Source organism: Hyalella azteca, unplaced genomic scaffold, assembly GCF_000764305.2.
Source record: "Hyalella azteca isolate HAZT.00-mixed unplaced genomic scaffold, Hazt_2.0.2 contig5276, whole genome shotgun sequence".
In the NCBI taxonomy this organism is placed as follows: domain Eukaryota; kingdom Metazoa; phylum Arthropoda; class Malacostraca; order Amphipoda; family Hyalellidae; genus Hyalella; species Hyalella azteca.
In genome coordinates, this window is record NW_025935471.1 from 19,821 (window position 1) to 43,707 (window position 23,887).

General features: G+C 40.6%; 1 protein-coding gene across 1 annotated transcript in view; it reads right to left on the reverse strand.

Annotated features, from left to right (window-relative positions):
• Nucleotides 1–18,159, reverse strand: part of LOC108665763 (chitotriosidase-1-like) — a gene marked incomplete at its 3' end in the record, with an annotated part of 36,983 nt that extends 18,824 nt beyond the window's left edge. Inside the window, exons 1-7 of the mRNA XM_047880350.1 lie at nt 17,952–18,159; nt 17,306–17,465; nt 16,567–16,669; nt 16,161–16,272; nt 6,295–6,410; nt 5,857–6,030; nt 3,162–3,290 (exon numbers count right to left, since the gene is read on the reverse strand). Coding sequence (XP_047736306.1) covers nt 3,162–3,290; nt 5,857–6,030; nt 6,295–6,410; nt 16,161–16,272; nt 16,567–16,669; nt 17,306–17,465; nt 17,952–18,159 — 1,002 coding nt within the window. The remainder of the gene's footprint in view (nt 1–3,161; nt 3,291–5,856; nt 6,031–6,294; nt 6,411–16,160; nt 16,273–16,566; nt 16,670–17,305; nt 17,466–17,951) is intronic.
• Between the last annotated feature and the right edge of the window lie 5,728 nt (nt 18,160–23,887).

Consider the following 23,887-nt stretch of genomic DNA (forward strand, 5'->3'; position numbering starts at 1 on the left):
ATATAGACGTTGTTTTAACGTTGAAATAAGGTTGTTTTACGTACGTTCTAGTTTTGGTCAGATTTCGACGTTGATCGGACGTTTAAAAATAAATAAACATTCAACGTACCAATATCGACGTTGTTTCAACGTTGAAATAAGGTTGTTTCACGTCCGTTCTAGTTTTGGTTAGATTTCGACGTTGATCGAACGTTTAATTTTGGTTGTTCAGCAATTCAACCTGAAATTAACATTGATTCAACGTCTAGAAATTAGTGAAAATTCAACGTACCAATATCGACGTTATTTTAATGTTGAAATAAGGTTGTTTTACGTCCTTTCTAGTGTTGGTCAGATTTCGACGTTGATATGACGTTTAATTTGATTGTTCAACTTGAAATCAACCAATAATTAACGTTTCAATGTCAGATGCCTGCTGGGGATCATCGCTTCAGCATCTATATACTCGTATATAGATGCTGACTCGTATATACTCGTCTGATCAGTTCAAGTCGTTTATTGGCTTCATTGACTTGCGCTTCAATATGCTTGGAAAATTGCAACTCATTGTTGACGTTAACTCCTAAAACTTTTTCCATTATCGCCTTAACATCATCGCTATCGTTGCAACCATATCTTCTCATACAGTAATATTGCTGTTCATTGTTCTTGACAAGGTGGATTACTTTACATCTGTCAGTATTTAAACGCAGCTGTCATTTATCAGCCCAGTCAACCTACCTGTCAAGATCACCATGCAAGTGTACTTTTTGCGACATATTCTTTACTGTATTATAAACTTTTGTGTCGTCAGCATACATCGAGCATACGCCAGAAACAGCTTCTGACAGATCGTTTATAAACGCAACGAAGAAAACAGGCTCGAGAAACTGTTAGTACATTAGTCTCAATTCCCAAAGACTTCAATTTACGCAACTGCCGCTCATAAGGGACACTGTCAAATGCCTTGGGAAAATCGAGGTACCCTGCATGTAATGGCTCCCTTTCGTCCAGCAGGTGGGTCCATTCATTCAGAGTAGACAAGTGGTTATTGGTGTAGGATCTACCGGCAATTAAGCCATGCATGTTGACAGTCTGACAGTCTGATAGGAGAATATTAACAGTCAAATGATCGATCAATCGATCCCTCACTACAGATTCCATTACCTTATAAACGGCACTTGTCAAACTGACAGGGCGATAGCTTCCCGGGCAGCTTTTGTCACCTTTTTTGAACAATGGTGTCATATGAGCTTTTTTCCAGTCAGCCGGCAAGATCCCTTCGTTCAAAGTTTTTCGAAAAAATTACATCAAAGGGCCGGCTAGGACGGTTGCTAATTCTTTGAATAATTTTTTTTAAAGGCCTCCCACACTCACCATTCCAACAAAAAAAAGAATTGATTTTATTAATTAAAAGCAGGGAATGGTTTCATGTCAATGATCAGGGCCCCGACCTTAACGCCTCTGATGGTGGCCTACACCGACTCCGAGGGTCACTGAGCTGTGACGCGAGCGAGGAGCGGGCCCACGTCGAACTTTTCTCTGACTGCTGATAGGACGTACTGGAGTTTAGGTAGAGCGAAACAATTCTTTAAAAGCGTAAATGCTTGATGACTATCAATTAATTTTAAACGCTCCACCATCCTCTCCAAGCCCTCCCGCCTCTCCCGGATAACGGCGGAGACGCCCTCCTCGTGGAGTGGGGCACCCAGTAAAAGTGACTCATGGGCGGGAACAACTTTTAGTGTTGGCAACACCTACCGAAACATCTCAGTCTCGAGCTCTTCCTCTCTCGAATGGTTCAGTATGATCAGTTCACACTTCCCCTGGTTTACCTCCAGCCCTAACGGCTCTAAAGTCCTCAACGAGTTTTTGTACTGCCTGGTGAACTGTCTCTGGTTTATTGCCCAAAGATCCATCATCCAAATACCAAACGTTAAACTCAGTGTTCACCCGGCGTACCACCTCGTATAATTAATCTGGGGTGGAAGCCGTCTGGTCCACATGACTTGTTGAGATTTAGAGCGATAAGCCGCTCAAGTTATGAAAACAATCAAAACCTGGCAACTTAAACTTAACTTAACTTAACTCCCCCCCCCGTGATATTTAGGGAGTGTTTCTGTAATACAAATAATGTCTATGCACTTGTTCGCGATCACAGTTAACAGTTCAATTTATGTTCAAAACGGAATCCGTGTTCGTGTAAAAACATTTCAAGCTTTTTTTGCACTTTCATTTACTGACTTCACTAAAATTCGGTCATTCACTGACACGGATCATAAATAAAATGTAAAGAACTTATTTCACTGATACCACTCTATGGAAAATGCACTCGGAGACGAAGGCTCGATTGATCACTTACTATTCAGCTCTCTGAAGGCTGGAAACACAGACGTCTTAAATGAATTGCAAGCACTCACGCATGAACCTTATAAACGAAATTTATGAAATGATCATCATGTTTAACTCTTGAATAATTTTTGTTTAAGAAATGGAATAGCAAAGCATAGTTAGTACCGGTAGAAAAAGTGATATATACATGAACTTCACGATAGCGTTAAAATTCAAATTTCATGAACTGGCATTGGTGGGGCTGGATGTATATCACTCTATCCCGAATATCGATGAGACAAATCATAAATTTTATTATGAGCTATATGATCTCGGAACTCATATAACAGTTCCGACCAGATGCTACGAGATAAAAAGTATTAATATGTTTATCAAAAATACACTCGGAGACGAAGGCTCAATTGATATAAAAGCGAACACCAACACTTTGAAATGCGTTATAACTATCCATAATCCTGATTTGGAAATTTATTTCAACACACCCGGCAGTTTACATATTCTGTTAGGCTTTGACGACGGGGTGTTGAAAGGTGTTAGAGAACACGAAAGCACAAATGTAGTAAATATAATGTCTGTAAATGCGATACTTCTTCACTGCACTATAATTAATGGGTGGTATCTCAATGGGGATTTACACAATATCTTATATACATTTCTTCCAAACGTTCCCAGGATATAAAATTGTGGAGAATCATAGTCAGCCAATTTATCTAGCCGTAGATCAACCCTTAATTTATAATTTCCACCTTAATCAGATCAGTGACACGTTTTTTAAATCTCATCATACACTGCTCAATATAGAGTTTTTACCACTGCTTTTAGGAGCTTACTTTCTCACTAAGTGACAGTGAGTCGTCATAGCCGATCCACTCCATGCCACGGTAGATGTACGGCACTCGCTGCTCCTGTTCACGGGCGATAGACCAAGCTATTCCTTCCGACTCTATTCGCTTGCAGATCTGACGAACAAAAAGTTATTTTAAGTCATGATTCAAGCGAGATTTTCATTAAAATTATATTATTTATCGATCTATTTACTTTAAAATGATAATAATGATGTCAGGAATCAAAGAATTGATGTCACTTCTTTGCTTAAGTTGCAAGTTGACTAAAAAAGCATGAAAATTCCAAAAAAATTATATCTTTTTAGACAACGTTTCGGAGTCCAGCTCCATCGTCAGTTCATAGAATCTAGAAATCATATGAAAAAATCACAAATTAATTCAATTGAAAGTCTCAGAACCAAAATTAAAATTTAAATTTACAAATAATAGACAGAACTAAATAAAAACTATCTATTCGCAATTTCATGGGGATAGAAGCTAAAATCTGAATTCAAATTGGGCATAAGTTTGAATATGTTCAAGGATTCTAAAATACGCAGATCTCAAGTACCGGAGGTAGAAGCTAACACCCTAAAGTCACTAACAGAAAAAGGGACATCAAACTGCTCGGCATGTGTGCGCACAGCCGAGAGAGAGGAGTGCGATTGCAACTGTCCGGTCCCACAACTCCTGGCCCTATGCTCGGCAACCCTAGAATAAAGATTGCGTGACGTCATCTCGACGTACGCAGATTCACATCGTGTACAACTATATTGATAAATCAGGGAAGATCGTTTATGAAAAGGGATCATATCTTTGTATATAAAGAAAGAACCAATTTTGAAACTGTTTACAGCATAATAAGAAGGTTGACCTTTAGGAAGTATCTATAGAACAAGTCTTTTAACTCTCCTGACATGGTTTCGGATGCAGGGCCGAAGTATGGAAAAGAACAATAAACAACATTCCTACCATCGCGCTCGGGACCAACGTCACTTTATCGATTCGACATGTATTTCTTGATTTGTGTAAACAGCAATCTCTATATTTATAGATCATTATTCTCGTTATTTGCAAAGTATTTGCACTCGTTTGAAAGCTACAAATCAGACGCGTTCAACAAAGCTAATGCCACAGATCTAAATGCAATAATTTTTGCGTAAGGCTGTTTTGAACTTTAAATGACAATTTTTATAACAATATTTAGAGATTTTTATTTAAAAATAGTATTTATAGATCATTATTCGAGTTAACTGCCACGTGTTTTCACTCGTTGGAAAGCTACAAACGATGTGCGTTCAAGAAAGCAAATAACACGGATGTACATGCAATGGTTTTTACGTTAGGATATTTTGAAATTATATAAAATTAACATTTTATACACATATATATATAAAACTATCAAGAAAGTCAATTTATAGCTTATTATTCACGTTAAACTGGACGAGATTTAGTCTATAAAGACGCATGCTGCAACCCTAAATGCAACTAATTGGCATTGGGAAAGCTTGGGCTACAATAGCAAGCAAATTTCTTGCGTATTCTTCTTTTCTCATTAAATTTTACTTATTTGGATCCCTGAACAATTGAAATTTCCAAAATATGCCATCTTAAAAATCTATCTCCTCCTATGATTTGGGGGAAATGGAAAAATCAGAAAAAATATCGTAAAAAAGAATAAATTATCGGTCCATCGCTAGATATGGTCTTTACAAATCGAATGATTGTCTCCCGATGTTGTAGCACGTTAATTGAATGAGGATATAGATTTTTACAGTACCCCCTTTTGTTGCCGTTTTTTATGACTGTCACATTTTCTTTCAATTTTTAGAAAAATTTTCATGAACAAAAGTTATTAATTGCTGTTTTACATATGTGTACCAAGTTTCAAAATGACCAGTCCGTATATAAAAAGTATTTTACCCAGACGCTCCCCTTAAGCGTATCACATAAAAATATTTCTATTTTTATGTGACGAAACAGAAAAAATGGCACACTCTGGAACAAAACTTCTGTTTTATAGGAACAAAACTTCTGTTTTTATGGAACAGAAAAAATGGCACACTCTGAAACAACCGCTTGATTTTACATAAGATATGCCGTTCTAAACGGATGCACAAAGGAGACGAAACTCTTTGAGAAATTTTCAGTTTTACAAAATGCGAAGCAATCGAAAATTTTTGCAAACAGTCTTCGCCATTTATGCTTCTCTGGAATATAAGACCAATATGATTGTATCTATGAAATCAAAGTTGTAAGTTACCCAAGAATGGCTTCAAACTAATAAACAAACTTTTTAACATAAATACATGCAGAGTTTAATTATATATTAGACATTAGAGGATAAGGATTTTCTCTGGTTTCAACATTCACAGAACCTGACAAAACTGAGACGGGTTAGTTTATGTCTCAGTTTTGTGGTCACAGCATTCAATTGTGACTCAACCATGACACAGTGAAAAGATAGAACAAAATCTCACGTTTTTCGTGATAGACTCACCATTCACTGGATCACATATATGTTCTCACAGTATTTCGCCAGAGGACTATTCTTCATTCTCAGTGTATGCTTATAACTTACATAAATAAACGCATCATTTTTGTACAAGCTTCTAGTTTTTTTAACATGGCTTGTTTGAGATTTTGCCAGCTCATGAATTTGGCATGTATTATTCACGTATAACGCAGTGACTGCATTCACCTCCAAGTATGTGAGAAGTCCGCCCCCCGACGAAAGGTCTCCTTCAAGAGCAGCAGCACCAACTCTATGATTCCTGCTGTCCGACAAGAAGAAAGCCCGACCAAAAAGCGCAAGTCCAAGTACGATTTTTTCGGGGGGCACACCCATCTCCAGTACGTATGATACCGTGAAGTTCTGTCGAAATAATTATATTTAATGATTTCTATCAAGTTGTATGCATTTAAATCTGTTGTATGCATTGGAGTCGAGCTCGTGTCAATCTACCCTGCAAACCACACATTATTACTCTACGATCAACTGTCGAATAAAAACTTGATTATTAATTGCCATAAAGCGCTGTGATATTTTAATAGCACCTCCGCGGTTTACAACTCGCGTTTGACATTTTTTCCGCAAAGACACTTAACATAGTGAAGATAATTAGGAAAAACAACTTACGACATTATTAGTTCGAGCCAGGCCCGTTTCCCCCGAGCGAGGGTAGAGTGGAGCGTTGAGGCCGGTAATTCTTTCCCACTTCCCGTGATAATCGTAGGCCAGCAGGTACATGAAATCTTGAAAAATTAAATTTACTTTAAACCAGGAGCAAATAGAATTAAATGGGCATCCAGAACAAGAAAAGAGCATAAAATTAGTAATATCGATTAGCGAAAGAAATGTAAACAATCTTAGCAAACAGCTAACAGAACAGCAATCGATTCGATTCAGAGCAGTGAACAACGAACATCATAAATAAGGAAAATTGAACTGCGCACAACAAGGCGAACGCAGTGTATGAAGGAACCGCGAATAACATGGATGCTGCATTAAATAAATAGAAAAGGGATTGAGAAGAGCATCAAAGAATAATACAACGAAGTATGCACATCATTAACGTCCAATACATGGATGAAGGCAGTAAAACCCATAAAAACGAAGCACGCAAAAATGTTGAGCTATGATGTATTCTTGACTTAATTACATATAATTTCCCCATAGCATCGCCTTGCCAGGAACCCAGTCACAGTTTTCGCTTCAATTAGGGTCGCTTCAGAGGCAATGGAGTCGGCTTAGAGGTGAATCAGGCGCAGATCGGCCATGTACGGTGGTCGGCTGCTATTTCACATCAGGCTACCGCATGCATATGACCCTGGTCGGAAGCTAAACGGGATAATTGCATGAACCATGACCATCTCCCGCTCTAAGTGGCGTCGATGAATGTGCACGCGTTCGTTTGCTATGTGATACGACGGACGAAAAGAATGTCGACTCTAACTTGACATATAGCAGGGGGAATTTGACCTATGTTGAAACCCATGCACCTACTGTTAAAAACGCCGATTTTTAACCTGACACTACTGAATATTATACCCACTTCTAAACACATAAGTTGATTAGGAATAAGAATATAAATTATACATAAAGCATAGGTGATTTGACCTTAGGAGAGAAACACAGGTCGTCTAGGGAAAAAAAGTCGAGAGACGACGCGGGTTGCGGCCGGTGGGTTATTTAAGCTGAGCGGGCGGATTGCGGAGTGAGTTCCCTTCTACAGTCCGAGGAGTGTTTGCCTGTGTGGTGCGACAAAAATCGAGGATCGGTGCCGTGAGGAAACGAGTTGAGGTCTTTACCGAGTGAGTGAGAACTACAAGTTACCAGATGACGTTGATTCCCACCAAAGCCGATTTTTACGATTATTCAAGAAGTGAGTTAAAATTTCAACGAGTATTCAAGATGTGAGTTAAATTTCTACGAGTTACCCGAGGATGTCGATTATCATCGGAAGTAATTTCTATGAGTTACCCGACGACGTCGATTTTCACCAAAACCGATGTCTACGAGTGTTGATGAAGCAACCAGCCGGCTGCGAACCAGCCACGAACTTGATCCTCTGGATTTAGAAGGCACCGCAGAACCGCCGTATTAAAGGGATCAGACCGGAAAAGAATATTCCCAACCTGCGAGGGGCAGCATGACTGCCCGAAGGCTAACTGCTGCACTGCTCTCATCACATAGCCGGTGATGGACCCGTTAGGAAATTAAGGGTGTCAGTGCTGTCATATTGCTTCAGAATTGTAATACTATTAGGCCGGTATCAGGGTCTAAGGGCTTGTTACCGGGTGCTAGTTGGTGCCGTGTCAAATACCTAGGTCCGTGCTGGTCTTCCTGTTCGTAGGCCCTGGTGCTCGTCGTTTTCACCATGTCCGACTCTGTAATAGGATCGGATTTTTTTCTATAATATAGGACGTTTGGAATCTTATCATCGTGTCACAGTTCTGTATTTGGATACTTTATTTCATTAAGTATCGTCGTCGGCATCCGTCCGTCTCGAGAGACGATGGGTTAGCTATCGGTCCCGCCTGCATCGCCGAGAGTGGCTGTGCAGACCGATCCTGGAGTGACAATCCAATCCACAGCCATCACAGGTGAAGGCAGATGGCTGTCGCTGCTGCGTCGCCCGCTGTTTCCGTCTGAATCTCCTCTGACAGTCGCCATCGCGGCGCTCGTCCTCAGCGCAGGACACGGCCTGCCCGACAGCGAGTCTCCAGCCCTGGCGGTCAGCTGCTTGAGTCTCCCACGAGGATGGGTCGATGCGGCACCGTTTCAAATCCCTCATGCAGATGTCCTTGAGGCGTAGTTTTAGGCGTGCCGTTTTCGTCGGCCTTCCACGAGCTCGCCGTATAGGAGGTCTTTGGGTATGCGGCCCACTCCCATCCTACTGACATGCCCCAGCCACTTGAGACGTCTCTCGCTGAGAACTGAGAACAGACTGATCATATTTGATCGCTCTAATACCACAGAATTGGGAACTCTGTCCTGCCACTTGATCTGCAGTATGCACCGGAGACACCTCATGTGGAAGCCGTCGAGTTTCCTTTCCTGCCCCGCAAAAGTGGTCCATGTCTCGCAACCATACAGGCGAGTGCCGAGGACACAAGCCTTGTAGACGCACAGTATAGTCTTCACGGTCAGGCTCTAGTTGTTCCAAACTCGCTGGGTTAATTTGGCCATGACTGTGGCGGCCCTGGCAATCCTGCTGTTAATCTCGGAGTCGATGGACAGTGAACTGGAGATACTGGACCCGAGATAGGTAAAGTTCTCGACGACCTCCAGGGTGTAACCTTCCAGAACAATGCTCGGGGGAGTCGCAGTGCCCTGGGACAATACCTTAGTCTTTCCCATACGTTAGTCTTTCTCTTTACAGGCATAAGCAAAGCGGGACATAAGCTGCTGGAGTCCTCCCTCGGTATGCAATGCCAAGGCTGCATCGTCGGCGAAGAGCATCTCGCGGGATTAGGACCCTGGTGACCTTGGTTTTGGCCCGAAGACGGGCTATATTGAATAGCTTGCCGTCGTGTATGGTGTGTATGAAAACGCCTTCGTTACAATCCGCGAAGGCGTACCGAAGAAGCATGGAAAAGAAGATACCAAAAAGCGTGGGCGCGAGCACGCAGCCCTGCTTCACTCCGCTGCTGAATGGAAAAGCTACTGAGGTCACACCGTTGAAGCAAACCGTGCCGTGCATGTTTTCGTGGAAAGACTTGACCGCCGCAAGTAAGCGCGGTGGGCAGCCGATCTTCTGCAACAAGCGGAAAAGTCCGTCACGACTAACCAAGTCGAAAGCTTTCGTTAGGTCAATAAAAGCGACGTGGAGAGGCATCTGCTGCTCATTGCACTTCTCCTACAGCTGCCGCAGGGAAAAAATTATGTCCATCGTCGATCGACCAGCCCTGAATCCACAATGGGATTCGGGGTAGACGCGAGCGGCGAGGAGCTGCAAGTGAGAGAGAGCGACCCGGGCGAACACCTTGCCAAGAACGCTGAGGAGAGAGATTTCCTGGTAGCTGTTACAGTCACTTCTGTCTCCCTTATTCTTGTACAGAGTGACGATCTTCGCATCACGCATGTCTTGAGGGATGTAACCCTGCTCCCAACAGTGGCGAAGAAGGTCATGGAGTGGCTGGAGCAGAACTGGTTTACCGCTTTTCAATATTTCCGGATTAATTCTGTCGCTCCCAGGTGCCTTGCCGTAGGCAAGGCAGTCCAAGGTTTTACTAAGCTCTTCCACAGCAGGAGGGGTATCCAATTCCCCCATAATCGGCAGGCCTCGGATTGATCCCATTAAGTATATAGTTTGAGATAAATAGGTGTCATTTCTCTCTTTGTCAAGTCGTATCTGTCCAGTTGAGAACCCCTTACGTGCCGTAATTAGGCCGCTCAGAAATCGGGGATTAAATAACCAACCTGGCATTTTAGACAAGTTTAAGAAAAACTCAACCGAGAGGAGTTAGGTTCTCGGATTGATCCCGAGAAGTACATTGTCGAAGTCAAAATAGAGATCGAGGAAAAGTTCATACAGTTGGTAAATTCCTGATAGGCTTTGAAACTTAAAGGTTGAACTTAAAAAGGTATATATTTTGCATCTCCCCAATAAACCTAATCAAAGTCACATCATCGAATGAAAAGAGTAAATTGTTGCAGATACTTGGACAAATTATAAAATCTATAACTACTTCTACTCCATGAATATGGTGAGTAACACAGAAGAATAACGCAAATCAATTCTCTGGCAATCAATCCATTGACTACATTGAATTTTTGCAGAGATTCCTAGAGGTCGCTTAATACACCAGAAGAAGTAACACCAGAATAATTGTTGCGGGAGTTGTGAACTGAAAAATCGCATCTATCCGATGAGTGTATGAATCAAATTCAGCAGGGACATGCGGTTCGCGTAATGAAATACTCGTTGAAGAATCATGTTTATGTGAACTTGCATTACGTGCGCTCACACATGTGTGCGCTGCATGTTTTCAATACGCAAGCTCAATCACAATCCACTCGATAATTACACATGCAATAACACTAAAGCATCAAATGGAAAGGTTTAAATGCTTCCCTGATTCAAGTTGCACGCTGCAAAAAGAGCTTCCAGTCATACATGTTACAATGCAGAGTAATGATTGAAAAGTCTAGTGTGGAAAAAGATCTCGGAGTATATGTCGACAAGGAGCTGAAATTTTCGAAGCATATTGAAACGCAAGCTAACACATCCAACAAACTTCTTGGACTAATCAGGCGCTCATAATCGTTCTTAGAGGCAGAAGCGATGAAGCAGTTTTGTTGCTGTCGTGCGTCCGAATCTAGAGTTTGGAAACGTTGTGTGGTCACAGAGATTTGAAAAGGACAAAAATTTAGTAGAAAATGTTCAAAGACGTGCAACAAGGATAATTCCAGGCTTGGAGGACAAGTCCTATGAGGAATGATTAAAGATTATGAAGCTACCAAGCCTCAGATATCGACGTCTGCGCGGGGACCTTTTTGAAGTATACAAGTACACCCCGAAGGATTACTAGAATTTGAAACAAGAACCAACACCAGGGGCCACGGCTATGCCCCCGATTACATCGTTGGCGCTCCGAGGGTGAACGCGTTTAAGATCAGACTAGATAAAGCTATGGAAAAAGATATGTTCCATAGCACCCGGTGGAATACCATCACTAGACCGGGACTACTACTAGACTACTAGACTTCCACCATATAGCACCCGGTGGAAGTCTAGTAGCTATTTCAAACTATTGTCAGTTATGAAAACATCCGGTCAAATGACACGATTTTATAGATCTTCTGTGAACAAGGCACGAAAATGAAAAGAATCGGCGACAGGCCCCATCAGGTCTACACGTCAGCGCCGACATCACTATGGTATGTTGATGCATGGAAGGGTATGCGGGGGTCTACCTCTTGCACCCCCATCGAGGCAAAGGGTTATAGCCGTTGCCACTAGCCAGCGCAAGGTGCCAGTATACAACTAATAGTGACGCAGCACGTAGTTACAAATGATCAATGCTTTTCAAAAAGATTTGAATCGTTTTGTCTCCTTCAGTGATTAATTGATTTCAAATCGTCTGGAGATTAAGGTTTTGCAAGCCCATAAAACAATTATCTCGCCAACAGCAGAAATGTTTAGCTTTGGTCATATATCTGCTTGAGCGTCTACTGAAGTAGCTCTTGCAGATATGCTTTTAGTAGGAGTTCCCAAGTATTCCGACGGCCGACAGCTTGCTTATTATTGAAAATTGCATAAGAACGTTTTCGATGCCCTAGCTGTAGCGTCGGTATTGACTAACTCGTACAAGGAGTCTTAAGAGAACGTATTCAAACAGGATCCCATTTGTCACAAACTTATTTGATTTAAAAATACTATTGTATATTCCGTCATACTTTTTCTATGCCAATCCTGGTATTTAGAGTGTAGTTGATAATTTGAAAGCTTGAGCAGAATTTAATGTAAGAGGTCGATAATTCCAATGAAAAAAAAAAGACATTTGTTTTACTATTGTGAAGTGTGACCGGGTGGCTGCTTGCTGCAATCAAGCTACTGCAGTAACTTGACTTTGTTCAGATTAACATGCACTTCTCTATTGTATTGTATTGTTTAAACTATGACGTATTTGCTGGAAAAACTTTGAATGTAAAGGAAAATTTTTTTATTTTTTCCTCGGGTATTTTTTTAAGATGAAGTTGTACGATTCGACTTTCACCATCACTTCATTGAGAACACAACAATTATTGTACGATCCAAGTTTTCGTTATTCGACATTAATAAAAGATTTCAGATTGAGGCATGTGCTGCGCATCGGACTTTAGTTGAGCGGCTTATGCTGGCATGCCTAAAGGGGGGCGTTTACCCTAAAGTTTTCGGATTTGGCTTTTCCGGTTTTTAGTCTCATCTTAAGGCTGATATTCTGCCCTATACAACGGTACCATTACCATCTCTGTATGTAGATTTATGCGTTCACGACAGATCATGAAAGGTGGGGGGATGGGGGAGTTCTTTAACAAATAGAATAGGAGGAAATTCACTGCGAGCACTTTAAATGGAGTGTCTGCTTGAGGTGCCCGTGTGTTACCCGCCTGGCGTCGTATGAGGAGGTGTGCATGCAGTCGCTCCCACCATCCTTGACTGGAATCAAGCTCCAGTAACGTTTCGTTTTGTATCCTTGCTACATTGAGTGCCTATTGCGATGCGCGCGGGACTTTGTTGCGCTCTGCTGAACATTTACACTTATTGTCACGGCAAACCTATCTCCTACTAGAGTTTTGAAGCTATGCAATGAGACATATACAGCGATGAGACATATACCATTCGATTTGTAAAGACCATATACCTATCGAGTAACGAAGCCCTTTTTCAGATTTGTGCATAGTTTGGATTCAAAATGGGGGGAAGGGAGGAAAATCTGAAGAAAATGAGAAGAAAACGGGAAAATGCGTGTAAAAAATAACTAAGACAAAAATAAAAAATCGGGCTTCGTTTCTCGATTGGTATGGTCTTTACGAATCGAATGGTATATCTTTCAATGCTGTAGCTTAAAAACTGTAGGAGATAGATTTTTAAAGTACCTATTTTTTGTCTTTTCTATGAATTTCACGTTTTCTATTAATTTTTCCGAAAAAATCATACGAAGAAAATCTGCTTGTATTTCGGTTTTACATAAATGTGTGAAGTTTCAGAAAGATCCGTTAGTAAATGTGGAAATTTTTCTGGAGGGTAGACGCCTTCCTCAAGTCGTAATATTTAATTCATCGAGCCAACTGGATAAATTTGTGGAACGGAAGATGATAGGGCATTTAGGAGAATCGATTTGAGTTTCTTGGTTTGGCCAGGCTGTTGGCGTCGAATGACTCACAAGATTAATGTGTTTTATGACAAGCATTGTAAGTAAATGTATTCCTTGGATTCAGTTACTGAGCTATGCATTTTGATGGATTGATTCCGGAAATTGCAATCAAAAGCAGCAACGTCAAAATCAAACTTAATTAAAACATTAATATTGACACAAAAGTTTTGGTTCACTTCTTTCTGTCATCGTTGGATGCAGAGTTTTGAAGCCAATGCAGAACAAATTGCTCGATAGAAATACAAGGTGACAAAAGTTATGTAAAATGATACGGCACTCAATTCAATTGTTTATTCTTCTAAAAATAACGTGGACCAATCCAAACGATATATGGAATAGGAGAAATTGCCTTGACTTGCATTACCTTTTTACACCAGCATCACAATATCAAGCAGTGCAATCGCAAAATCATATTGATCTGAATCTTGCAAAATACTTGTAGACACTGACGGAAAAACCTGACGTTCATCTGTTGCTGGTTCTGCCAATTAACAACTTGCATATCAGTTGCTTATATTAATAAGGATGTGAAATTACCTCATAAAGCTTCCGGCATTGATTTTTTCTGTCACGTACTCTTTATCAAGTTTATTTCCATGTTTATTATCCCTTAATTAGTCTTTTTCCATGCCCTCAGCAGCCTCTGGTTAGTAATTATACAGGGTACGCCAAAGAAACTTATTTATCTGAAAGGTCGATAAAAACAAAAATACTTCAATTATTGTTTTAAATTTTCTTATTTGAGAATACGCTGTCCCAATCTTTTTTCATAGTCTTGAAAATGACATAGGATAAAGTCGATTTTCGAAGTTCGTATCCACTCTTTGCAGCATATCAATTAGTATGTTGGCAATGGCGTCGCGAATGTTGTTCTTGAGGTGTGCTATGGTCCGTGGTCGATCGACATAAACCAGAGATTTCAATTAACCACATTGAAGGAAATCGCATGGTGTCAAATCTGGAGAGCGTGGCGGCCATTGGAGATCGCCTCTGAGAGAGATGAGGCGGTCGGGGAAATGTTGTCGTAACAAATTCATTGAGTCTCGTGCTATGTGTGCTGTGGCTCCATCTTGCTGAAACCACACGTTCCTATCGTTCATTTCTTCGGGTCGTTGAAGAAAAAATTCCTTGATCATGTTCCTGTAACGAGCTCCATTAAAGGTAACTGCGCGTTCATTTTATTCAAAAAATAAGGACCAATATTTATTTCCATTGCCGACATCGCTCACCAGACAGTAACTAGCTCACAGTTAAGTGGCTTCTGGTGAAGCTCACGGGGATTTACATCACACCAATAACGCATGTTTTGCTTGTTGACGCAGACGGAAATGTGGAAGTGAGCCTCGTCACTGAAAATAACGATCGCGTCTTCAGGCAGGTTGTCAACCAGCATTTCACATGCATTTGACGGGCAACAAATCGCGTTCATTTAATTCTTGCACAACAGACAATAGGATGAAAGTGAAGGTCTTCGTGGAGAATTCGTCCATCAGTGGTTTCAGAAATTCCCATAGCAGCGGCGTGTTAGCGAGCCGAACGCCGAAAAGAAGGCACAACTGACTGTCTCACTCCATCGACATTTTCCGGAGTTCTGATGTTCCGCTGAAGTTCATTTCTGGGTTTAGCAACACTTTCACACTCCCCAAATAAACTAAGCCACGACAGAATCGAATTACGGCCAGGAACGAGTCTGTAAGGAGGAATTTCAAAGCGAGCGCGACAGGCACGTTACGTAGCAATAAATGAGCGACCGTTAGAAAAGGTCTCGACTGCGAAGGCCCGTTGCTCTCTAGACCAGAGCATGATGGCAACTGACTGGAGCCTGGAGGGAGAAACAACTTTAGGAACTTCCCTCTCCAGATGCGCGCCCTCTCGACCTTCTACCCGCCCAACTCACCGCGCGGGAATTTTGTCAGATAAGTAAGTTTCTCTGGCGTACCCTGTAAAAATAAAGACATTTTTTTCGAAAAATAATTTGTTTCGTATACGCAATAAAATTACTTTCTAAATACCACGTACGCTTAAAAAATTGGAAAAGTCAATTCGCATCTTGATCCATCATATGAGTTGAATAACAAAGGTACGTGTGCTCGCCATTCCATGAGCGAGAGAAGGTAATGGTTCGCACTAATACCAGAGTCTGACCATGCAAATATTAAGCAGCTTGACCAGCTACTCTTCTCGGTTATATTACGAAGTTTCGGCCCATCGCGCAATCGATTCCCACAAAAGGCACCTAAATAACAACCGCATACATTGAGGTGTCCGATTCTAACCTGATTCACCTCTAAGGCGAGAGTTCCCGCCGTTGGGCGTCCGAAAGCTGACTCCAAAATTTGGCTGGGTAAAGCGACTCATTTACGCGCTGAGAGATCTAAAGGTGTCTTCAATTAAGAAGCTAACCACCCCCAAAATTACGATAGGGGAACTATTAAAGAGCGGCCTATGCGAATGTGATTGTGATTTTTTCAAACATTGAGCAATTCATTGTCATTGGTATTCGTCCATCTCGAAAGATTAAAGTTGCGCTACGTCTGACTCTGCACAATTCGCTGCTGGAAGCATATCGAGTGGCTCGCCAGGACGATTCGGTGGAATAAAGAACACTATTTTTACAGCAAAATAAAATATAAGACTCACCAACGTGCTCGACGAGGCCAGGGAGATCGTAGCCGTTGTCTATGACGCTTTTAGAAGACATCACCGCCACGGTCAGGGTGAGTCCTTCAGGACTGAGAGCCTCTTTCAGTTCCTGCGGTGGGATAATGCAACATAAACTCAAAATTTCTGTACATGGAATGGATAAGAAATTTTCGAGGTATCTTTAAACGAAAGACTTGATGCAGTTATCGCAATTATATAGTTTTGATAACTAAAATCAATCGCTCCAAATAATGAATAATGATTGGTTTTCGGTATCAAATAATAAAAATATAAACAAAAGGGACGGATTTGCATAATTATTTGGGAAACCATACATACTATCAGTGGTTACAGGGCGGGCGCAGAGAGCTCGCAGGATCGAAAATGAACTAATTGAATATACCTTAACTAAAGTAACATAGTTCCACTTGTCCTCCGGGCGACCTTTTTGAATCCTTTGAGCCGGGTTTTGCCAGAAGATATCTAAGCCATCCAATTTGTAACGCCTGCCACAAAAAAAGGCATTTCCAGTTAGCATCGGTTTACCGATTTTGTGCATTGTTGTTCGTGATTTGTGAGAAATTAGTGAGTCAAGATGACTCGCTCGGTAGTGCTGTCTTGAATCGATAATTATTCTTGACTGTTACTTGCGGGACAAATTAGAGACACAAATCCATCTGCTCCGACAGCAAACTTGATGAAGCAGATACCAACATTATGATAGTAGACTTTCTTCTCGGGAGGAATTGTCGTGTGGCATTAGAGAAAAAACTATGCAAGTATATAATCAAAACAGACTAATAAATAAGAATTTACACGCACAGGAAAAAAGGATAACGATACGAGTTACGAGATGTCAAATTATCGATTTGGCCATTTTTAAATTTATATATATTGAGAACATATCAGTTTATAATATTGGTTATTATTGTGCAAAGTACCACGTACGAAAACCACAAGCAAGATTCTTCATTTCTCTGGCGAGATTCAAAATTTACCAACCAAAACTTCTTCAGACTAGCATGAAAAATCAAACGAGAATGATCAAGAAGGCCCAACTAGATTAGCGTACAAAAATGTAAAAAATGATCGACAAATTATGGAACATCACAGAATGAATGAAAAAGGTTTATACCGATTACCTTAAATATTCTAAAACCGAGTCAATGAAGGTTTTTCTAGTGGGCTGCGAGGAAGCCATCTTGGAAAATCCTTCGGAACCTTCCGTCCATCCTCCAATGGCCACGGTGACGTGCAGCGAGGGGACTTGAGCTTTTATGGCAACAAGTTGCCTGAGCGCTCCTGTTGACATACGGACATAAATTAATTATGTAAAACTCATTTTCTTTGTTTTTTTTTCATTTTCTTTTCTTTGGGTTCTTTAACTGTAAACACATGCGAATCTTGAAAGTCGCAATTATTACTAGTCTACGTCAACTATGGTGTGGGAACCACAACAAGATTATGACTGGAAACTGTTTAGTAGGTTTTAAGCTGCCGAAAATGAACAGTATGTTCTGCTCGCTGAGCGGGTGAAATTATAATTAATGGCAAGTTAGTACAAAAAATGGGAAAATTTATTGTTTCGTTAGCTGGAGAAAATACTCAGAGTTAAAAATGCATACAAAGTCAAGATAAAATCACTGCATTTTCTGGTTTTAGGTGAATTACAATATTTTATGATTGCTGCTCTCCTTTCATATTTATCAGGTGCATATTCTATACTACTAGTTACAGAAAATAAAAATGATCATCACACTAATCGTTGCTCCCAGGTTATATGCTCACCTTCACTAGCGTATGTAGGGTCTAGAGAAATGGTGGATCTGTCGTCGTCGAGACCAGCAAAGAGGAAGACCAGGTGTGTGCAGAGGCTGGGGTCGATGTCATCTAAACTGAACTTGCCAGCACCAACAGGCCTGAGCACTGACCAGCCCTCGATAAAGCAAGATATCACGGAACTACTTCCCGTAGAAACGCTGTGCTGAGCACTCATACCTGTAGAGGAGGCGAAGGTATTATTTTCACACGTGGCAACAAGTCAAGAATACACTGAGGTCAATTTATTTCATTATCTCGCACGGCCCTCAGTAGATACTAAAGTGAGCCTATAACAGCATTCTGCATAAACAGCATAACGGGTTACCGATCATTTAATCACATTCTTATTTGAATCTTGGTCGTCAAAATTGACCAATTATCCCCGAATAAAATCTGGTCATTTACCCACAATCTCACCCCTAATTTCTCCCCAAACTACTGAACGCAGCTCTATGAAACTTGGAACACGTATTCATCAGAACCTAACGGTGATGTTTAGCTCGTATTTTTTTTTTATTTTTCCTTCATTCGTGAGTTACGCGTATACTGCGAAGCAGGCCGAAATTCGCATTGATCAACGAATTTCTTTCAAACTATTGAACAGATTTGAACGAAATTTTGAAAATACATTCCTAACTACCAAACGGGGATTTTTTTGCATATAATTTTTTTCGATTTACATTCGTTTGCGAATTTTTTTTCATTTCACCGTCATTCTCGATTTCACACTTCCTTATATTCGGCCCGTATCGCCGGGTATTTTGTCACTTAAATTCGCGGCGAATATGAAATTTCTTCTAAACTACAGAACAGATTTCAACGAAACTTTGTATATAAATACCTAACCTCTTAACGGTGATGTTTAGCTCGTGACAATTTTTCTATTTTGCTTCCGTTCACGAGTTATACAGATATAGGAGGAACGACCGGCTTTTCTACCGGCCGGTTTAACCAAGAGCCTCATACGTATAGCCGTTTAACTCGCAAACAAAGGCAAAACAAAAAATTGTAAACATTACCGTTGCTGAGGTAAATATTTAAATACTAAGTTTCGTTCAAATCTGTTCAGTAGCTTGGAAAAAATTTCTTGATTACTGCGAATTTAAGCACGTATTGCTGTTTGAATCACGAATGAAGGTGAAATGAAAAATAAACTCGCGAACGAAGGCACAATAGAAAAAATTTTCACGAGCTAAACACAACCGTTCGGTAGTTAGGACTGCAAATTCAAAATTTCGTTCGAATCTGTTCAGTAGTTTGGGAGAAATTACTTTATCACGCGAATTTCGGCCCGTATTTCGGCCGACTCATAACTATGGCAAAAACAACGATGGCAAAATTCGAACAATTTTCACGAGCAAAACCTTATCGTTAGGTCCTAATGAATACGTGTAAGTAAAGACCATATCTATCGACCAACCCATCACTTTTTTGAATTTGTGCATGGTTCGTGATATATATGGGGGAGAAGGGGGGGAGGGGGTAAAAAAAGTGTAAAAATGAGAAAAACGCGCATAAAAAAAACTATGGGGAAAATGAAAAAAGTGATGGGTTGGTTGATAGGTATGGTCTTTACGAATCTAATGATATGTGTCTCGATATTGTCGGACGATATTTGTGGGGGGAGATTTTCTATAGTACCCGTTATTTGTCCGTTTTCTATGAATATCACGTTTTCTATCAATTTTTTCGAAAAATTCATATAAGTAAAATGTTATTATTTTTATATTTTACGTATGTAAGTGAAGTTTTATGATGACCGGACAATAACTGTAGGAGTTATAGGCTACCTCGGTTTTAGGGTAGAAGGTCCCCTTAAGAGATTTTCCTTGATCATTGAATTTGGAAATGGGCCGTGAGACCGGCGCTAATTTGTCCGAGACGTAAACTCAGGAGAGGTTAAAAAAACAGATCTGGGTGGAAAAACCATCGCTGGGAGTCACGTGCTGCACGTATTGTGTACAAATCGTCAAACAAACGTTCGAACTTCTGACAATGACTTCGGACTACCGCCCTCTTCTTCCTTACCACCTTCAAAATCTTTCCGCCGCCCCTAAGAGGCGATATCGCCCACTTTGGGAAACACTGAGCTAAATAATCAGTGTGGTGCGAATTTACTCTAATAGGCAAGGATAGCCTCCTCATAGGGGTCCTTTATAGATCACCTCACAGCTCCTCTGATAACTAAAAAGTACTAAGCAACCTTTTACCGAGCTTGATTTTCAGCAGGTCGCATACGTTTGATGTGAAGTGTTGCTGCAAATTTCCCACTACTGTAGTCAGACTACGAAGTTTAAGTAGGACCGACTCTGCATGACGGTGTAAATTGAAAATAGCCGTCAGATACAATGCCGATCCCGACTTGCGTCCTGGTTCCTCTCTTATATGATTTTGACTCAGACGCCAGGGTGAGTTGCGTGCTATGGTGGTGAAATTTAGCTTGGAATTCTTGATGGAATATCGTGATTTTTGTTTATATAACGACTTGTCATGCGTAGATATTTACTTTTTGTTTTCTGTTGTAGGATCGTGCGTTTTCTCGGATCTCAATGCTCTAGCTCTCTCCTCGCATTTTGCTCTCATCGCACTTTAACTTCCTCCGCATTTAATTTGTTAGTTCGTTTAACTCATATGCTGCGCCTGTTTGATTTGTTTAGGTTCAATTAATCGTTTATCTTTAATAAATAAATTTAAGAAAGTTTGTTTGAGTAACTATCCGCTCCGTCCAAGCTCTTTCTGATAAAACCAATAGGGAAGTTGCATTTAATTTCCGGTCATTGGTGGACGTGACAATTAGACCATCCGAACTTTGAGGTGACGCGATTAATTAGCTATTATTCTGGGATTCAAGATTAGTTCGTCACAACGTTGATCGTTGGTGACTTTAGCCATCCAGAAATAGATTGGGCAGATGAATCTTCTCCAAGAGATGAGAATCACCCAGCATCCCTGTTCTTGGAGTCTGTACGAGACTCATTTTTACGAGAATCTTCTCCAAGAGATGAGAATCACCCAGCATCCCTGTTCTTGGAGTCTGTGCGAGACTCATTTTTAATCCATAACATCACCAAGCCAACCCATTTTAGGGGTAAACAGACCCCAAATATTCTAGATCTTGTGTTTACTGGTGAAGAATCAATGATAGATGAGCTTCGCCACGAGGCTCCGTTGGGCAGAAGCCACCACCAATCATTGTTTTTCAGTATTAAGAGCTATGCAGAAAAGACGCTTCGGAAGAGTGAACGTTTGAACTTTGCGAAAGGCGACTATGATAAACTCCGTGAAGCGGTGAATGTGGCTAATATTTCGGACTATATTAAGGACATGAATGTGGGTGATTCATGGTCATTTCTCAAAGACACGGTTATGTCTGCAGTTGATGCCTGTGTACCTAAAATGAAGTTTGGTGGAGTCAAAAAAACTCGGTGGATGAACAGTACAGGTGAAGCTTAGCTAAAGACCAAGAAAGAAGCCTACGAGCGTTATTTACGAACTCGTAGCGATTCTGATTATAACATGTTTGCAAGAGCTCGAAATCAAGCTAACAAAGTCTGTCGCACTGTAGTCAAAAACTTCGAAAAAAATATTGCTAAAAATGCATGAAATAATCTGAATTCCTTCTATTTTTTTATGCTAGTTTGAATTGTAAGTCAAAGGACGGTATATCTGAATTGAAAGTAGAACAACGAAAGATTTCCTCTGATGAGGGCAAGGTTAACGTTCTTAATCAGTTCTTCAGCAGTGTGTTCACCGATGAGGACTTGAACAGTATTCCAGATATTGAGGAGCACCCAACTGGCTCGAAGTTAACAGGTTTTGAAATACACGAAGAAGAGGTTCTCAAGCGCCTGTAAGCTCTAAATCCCAACAAGTCATGTGGACCAGTCGGCTTTCATCCCAGATGCACAAAGAATTAGCAACCGTTCTGGCCGGCCCATTGAAAGAGTATTCTTTCACAAAACCTTGAACGAATGAAATTTGCTGTCCGACTGTAAAGAAGCTCAAATAACGCCATTGTTCAAAAAAGATGACAAAAGGAGCCCCGGCAACTATCGCTCTGTCAGTCTGACAAGTGGTGTTTGTAAGCTAATGAAATCTGTTGTGTGGGAGGGGATTATCGATCAATTGACCGTTCACCATCTCCTATTAGATTGTCAACACGGTTTTATTGCCGGTATATCCTGCACCGCTTACTTATTATCTACGCTGAACGATTGGACTCGCCTGCTGGACGAAAGGGAGCCAGTGGATGCATTGTACCTCAATTTTGCCAAAGCATTTGACAGTGTTCCGCATGAGCGGCTGATACGTAAAGTGAAGTCTTTGGGAATTGAGGGAGACGTACTTCAATGGATCAGAGATTTTCTAGTAGGTAGACGACAACGTGTCAGTATTAACGGAACCGTGTCAGACTGGGCATCAGTGTGCAGTGGCGTGCCACAGGGAAGCGTTCTTGGGCCTATTTTTTCGTTGCTTTTATAAGCGATCTGCCAGAAGCAGTGTCTAGCTTGTACTCCATGTATGCCGACGACACAAAAGTTTATAATACAGTGAAGGATGCATCAAATAAAGCTCAATTGCAAGATGATCTTGACAGTTTAGTTAACTGGGCTGATACGTGGCAGCTGCGGTTTAATGCTGACAAGTGTAAAGTACTTCACCTCGGGAAGAAGAATGAACAGCAAGGTTACAGTATGAGAAGACATGGTTGCAACGGGAGAGTAATGATTGAAAAGTCTAGTGTGGACTAAAGCGCTAAACTGTATAAATCTATTTATTTATAATTATACTGAATTTTCTTCAAGATGAAATTATATGACAAGCGAGAATTTAACATCTACTTACGATGCACATGTAACACTTGAAGCATATTGAATGCTTTAGAAATCTCAAATATTATTTGTAAAACATGAAAAACCCTCAAGAGTGAGTAGAACTACAAGACAACGATTTAAAACAACGATTTACGGTTTAAAATGACGTTTTTCCTTCCGAGACATCGATTTATAGTTCAAAAGGTTTTAGTACTCTGCATGCAATTCAATTTTTTTACAGAATAGGGTTTATCGCTTTGTCCTGTAAAATATTGCATCGCGGCAATTGCAAGTTAGGCGATAATAACCGTTCTTTGGGAGAGATCACGCACAGCAGGTTTTGCAGGCTACGGCTCTCCGGCGAAGCAGTTTTGTCATTATAGACTTTGAAATAGAGATTCAAGTTGTGTTTTCCCTTCCAATATTAATGTTTTCTTTATTTTTTCGTATCGTTATTAGCGTGCAATTTTTATATTTTACGGATGATATAAAATAATATTTTTTGTATTGAACATTGTGTACATCGCAGTACACCTTCATCTTAACCATCGAACTGTTATTGCCAATCTGCATGGACGGCAGTAGATACTAAAGTGAGCCTATCACGACAACCTGCAAAAAGGGCTTAACAGGTTGCCAATCATTTACTCACAATCTTATTTCGAATCTCGGCAATCAAAATTAACCAATTACCCTCGAATAAAACCTGGTCGTTTACCCACAATTTTACCGCGAAACGTGGGCATCAAAATTTTGTAAACGACCATTTACCCACAATCGACCATGCACTCTTTTGATCGAGAACTTAAGGCTTGAGCGAGTGTTTTGAAGTGAGGTACTTCTTTGGGATGTATAGAGTTGATTTTAATATATGAATTTAATTTTATTTTTCATTTTAATTATTGATCAACACAAAGCTATAAGGTAATTTATACGTTTCATTACAGAGTTCTTGAAACTTGGCAAAGGGCATATCACAAGCAATGTAATAACTGTGAATATTCTTCCGGTTGCTGAATGGTAACTCGAATGGAATTAATTAATTTGATCCCGTTCTAATGGTTTGTCTTGGTAGGCCTTAATATGCGA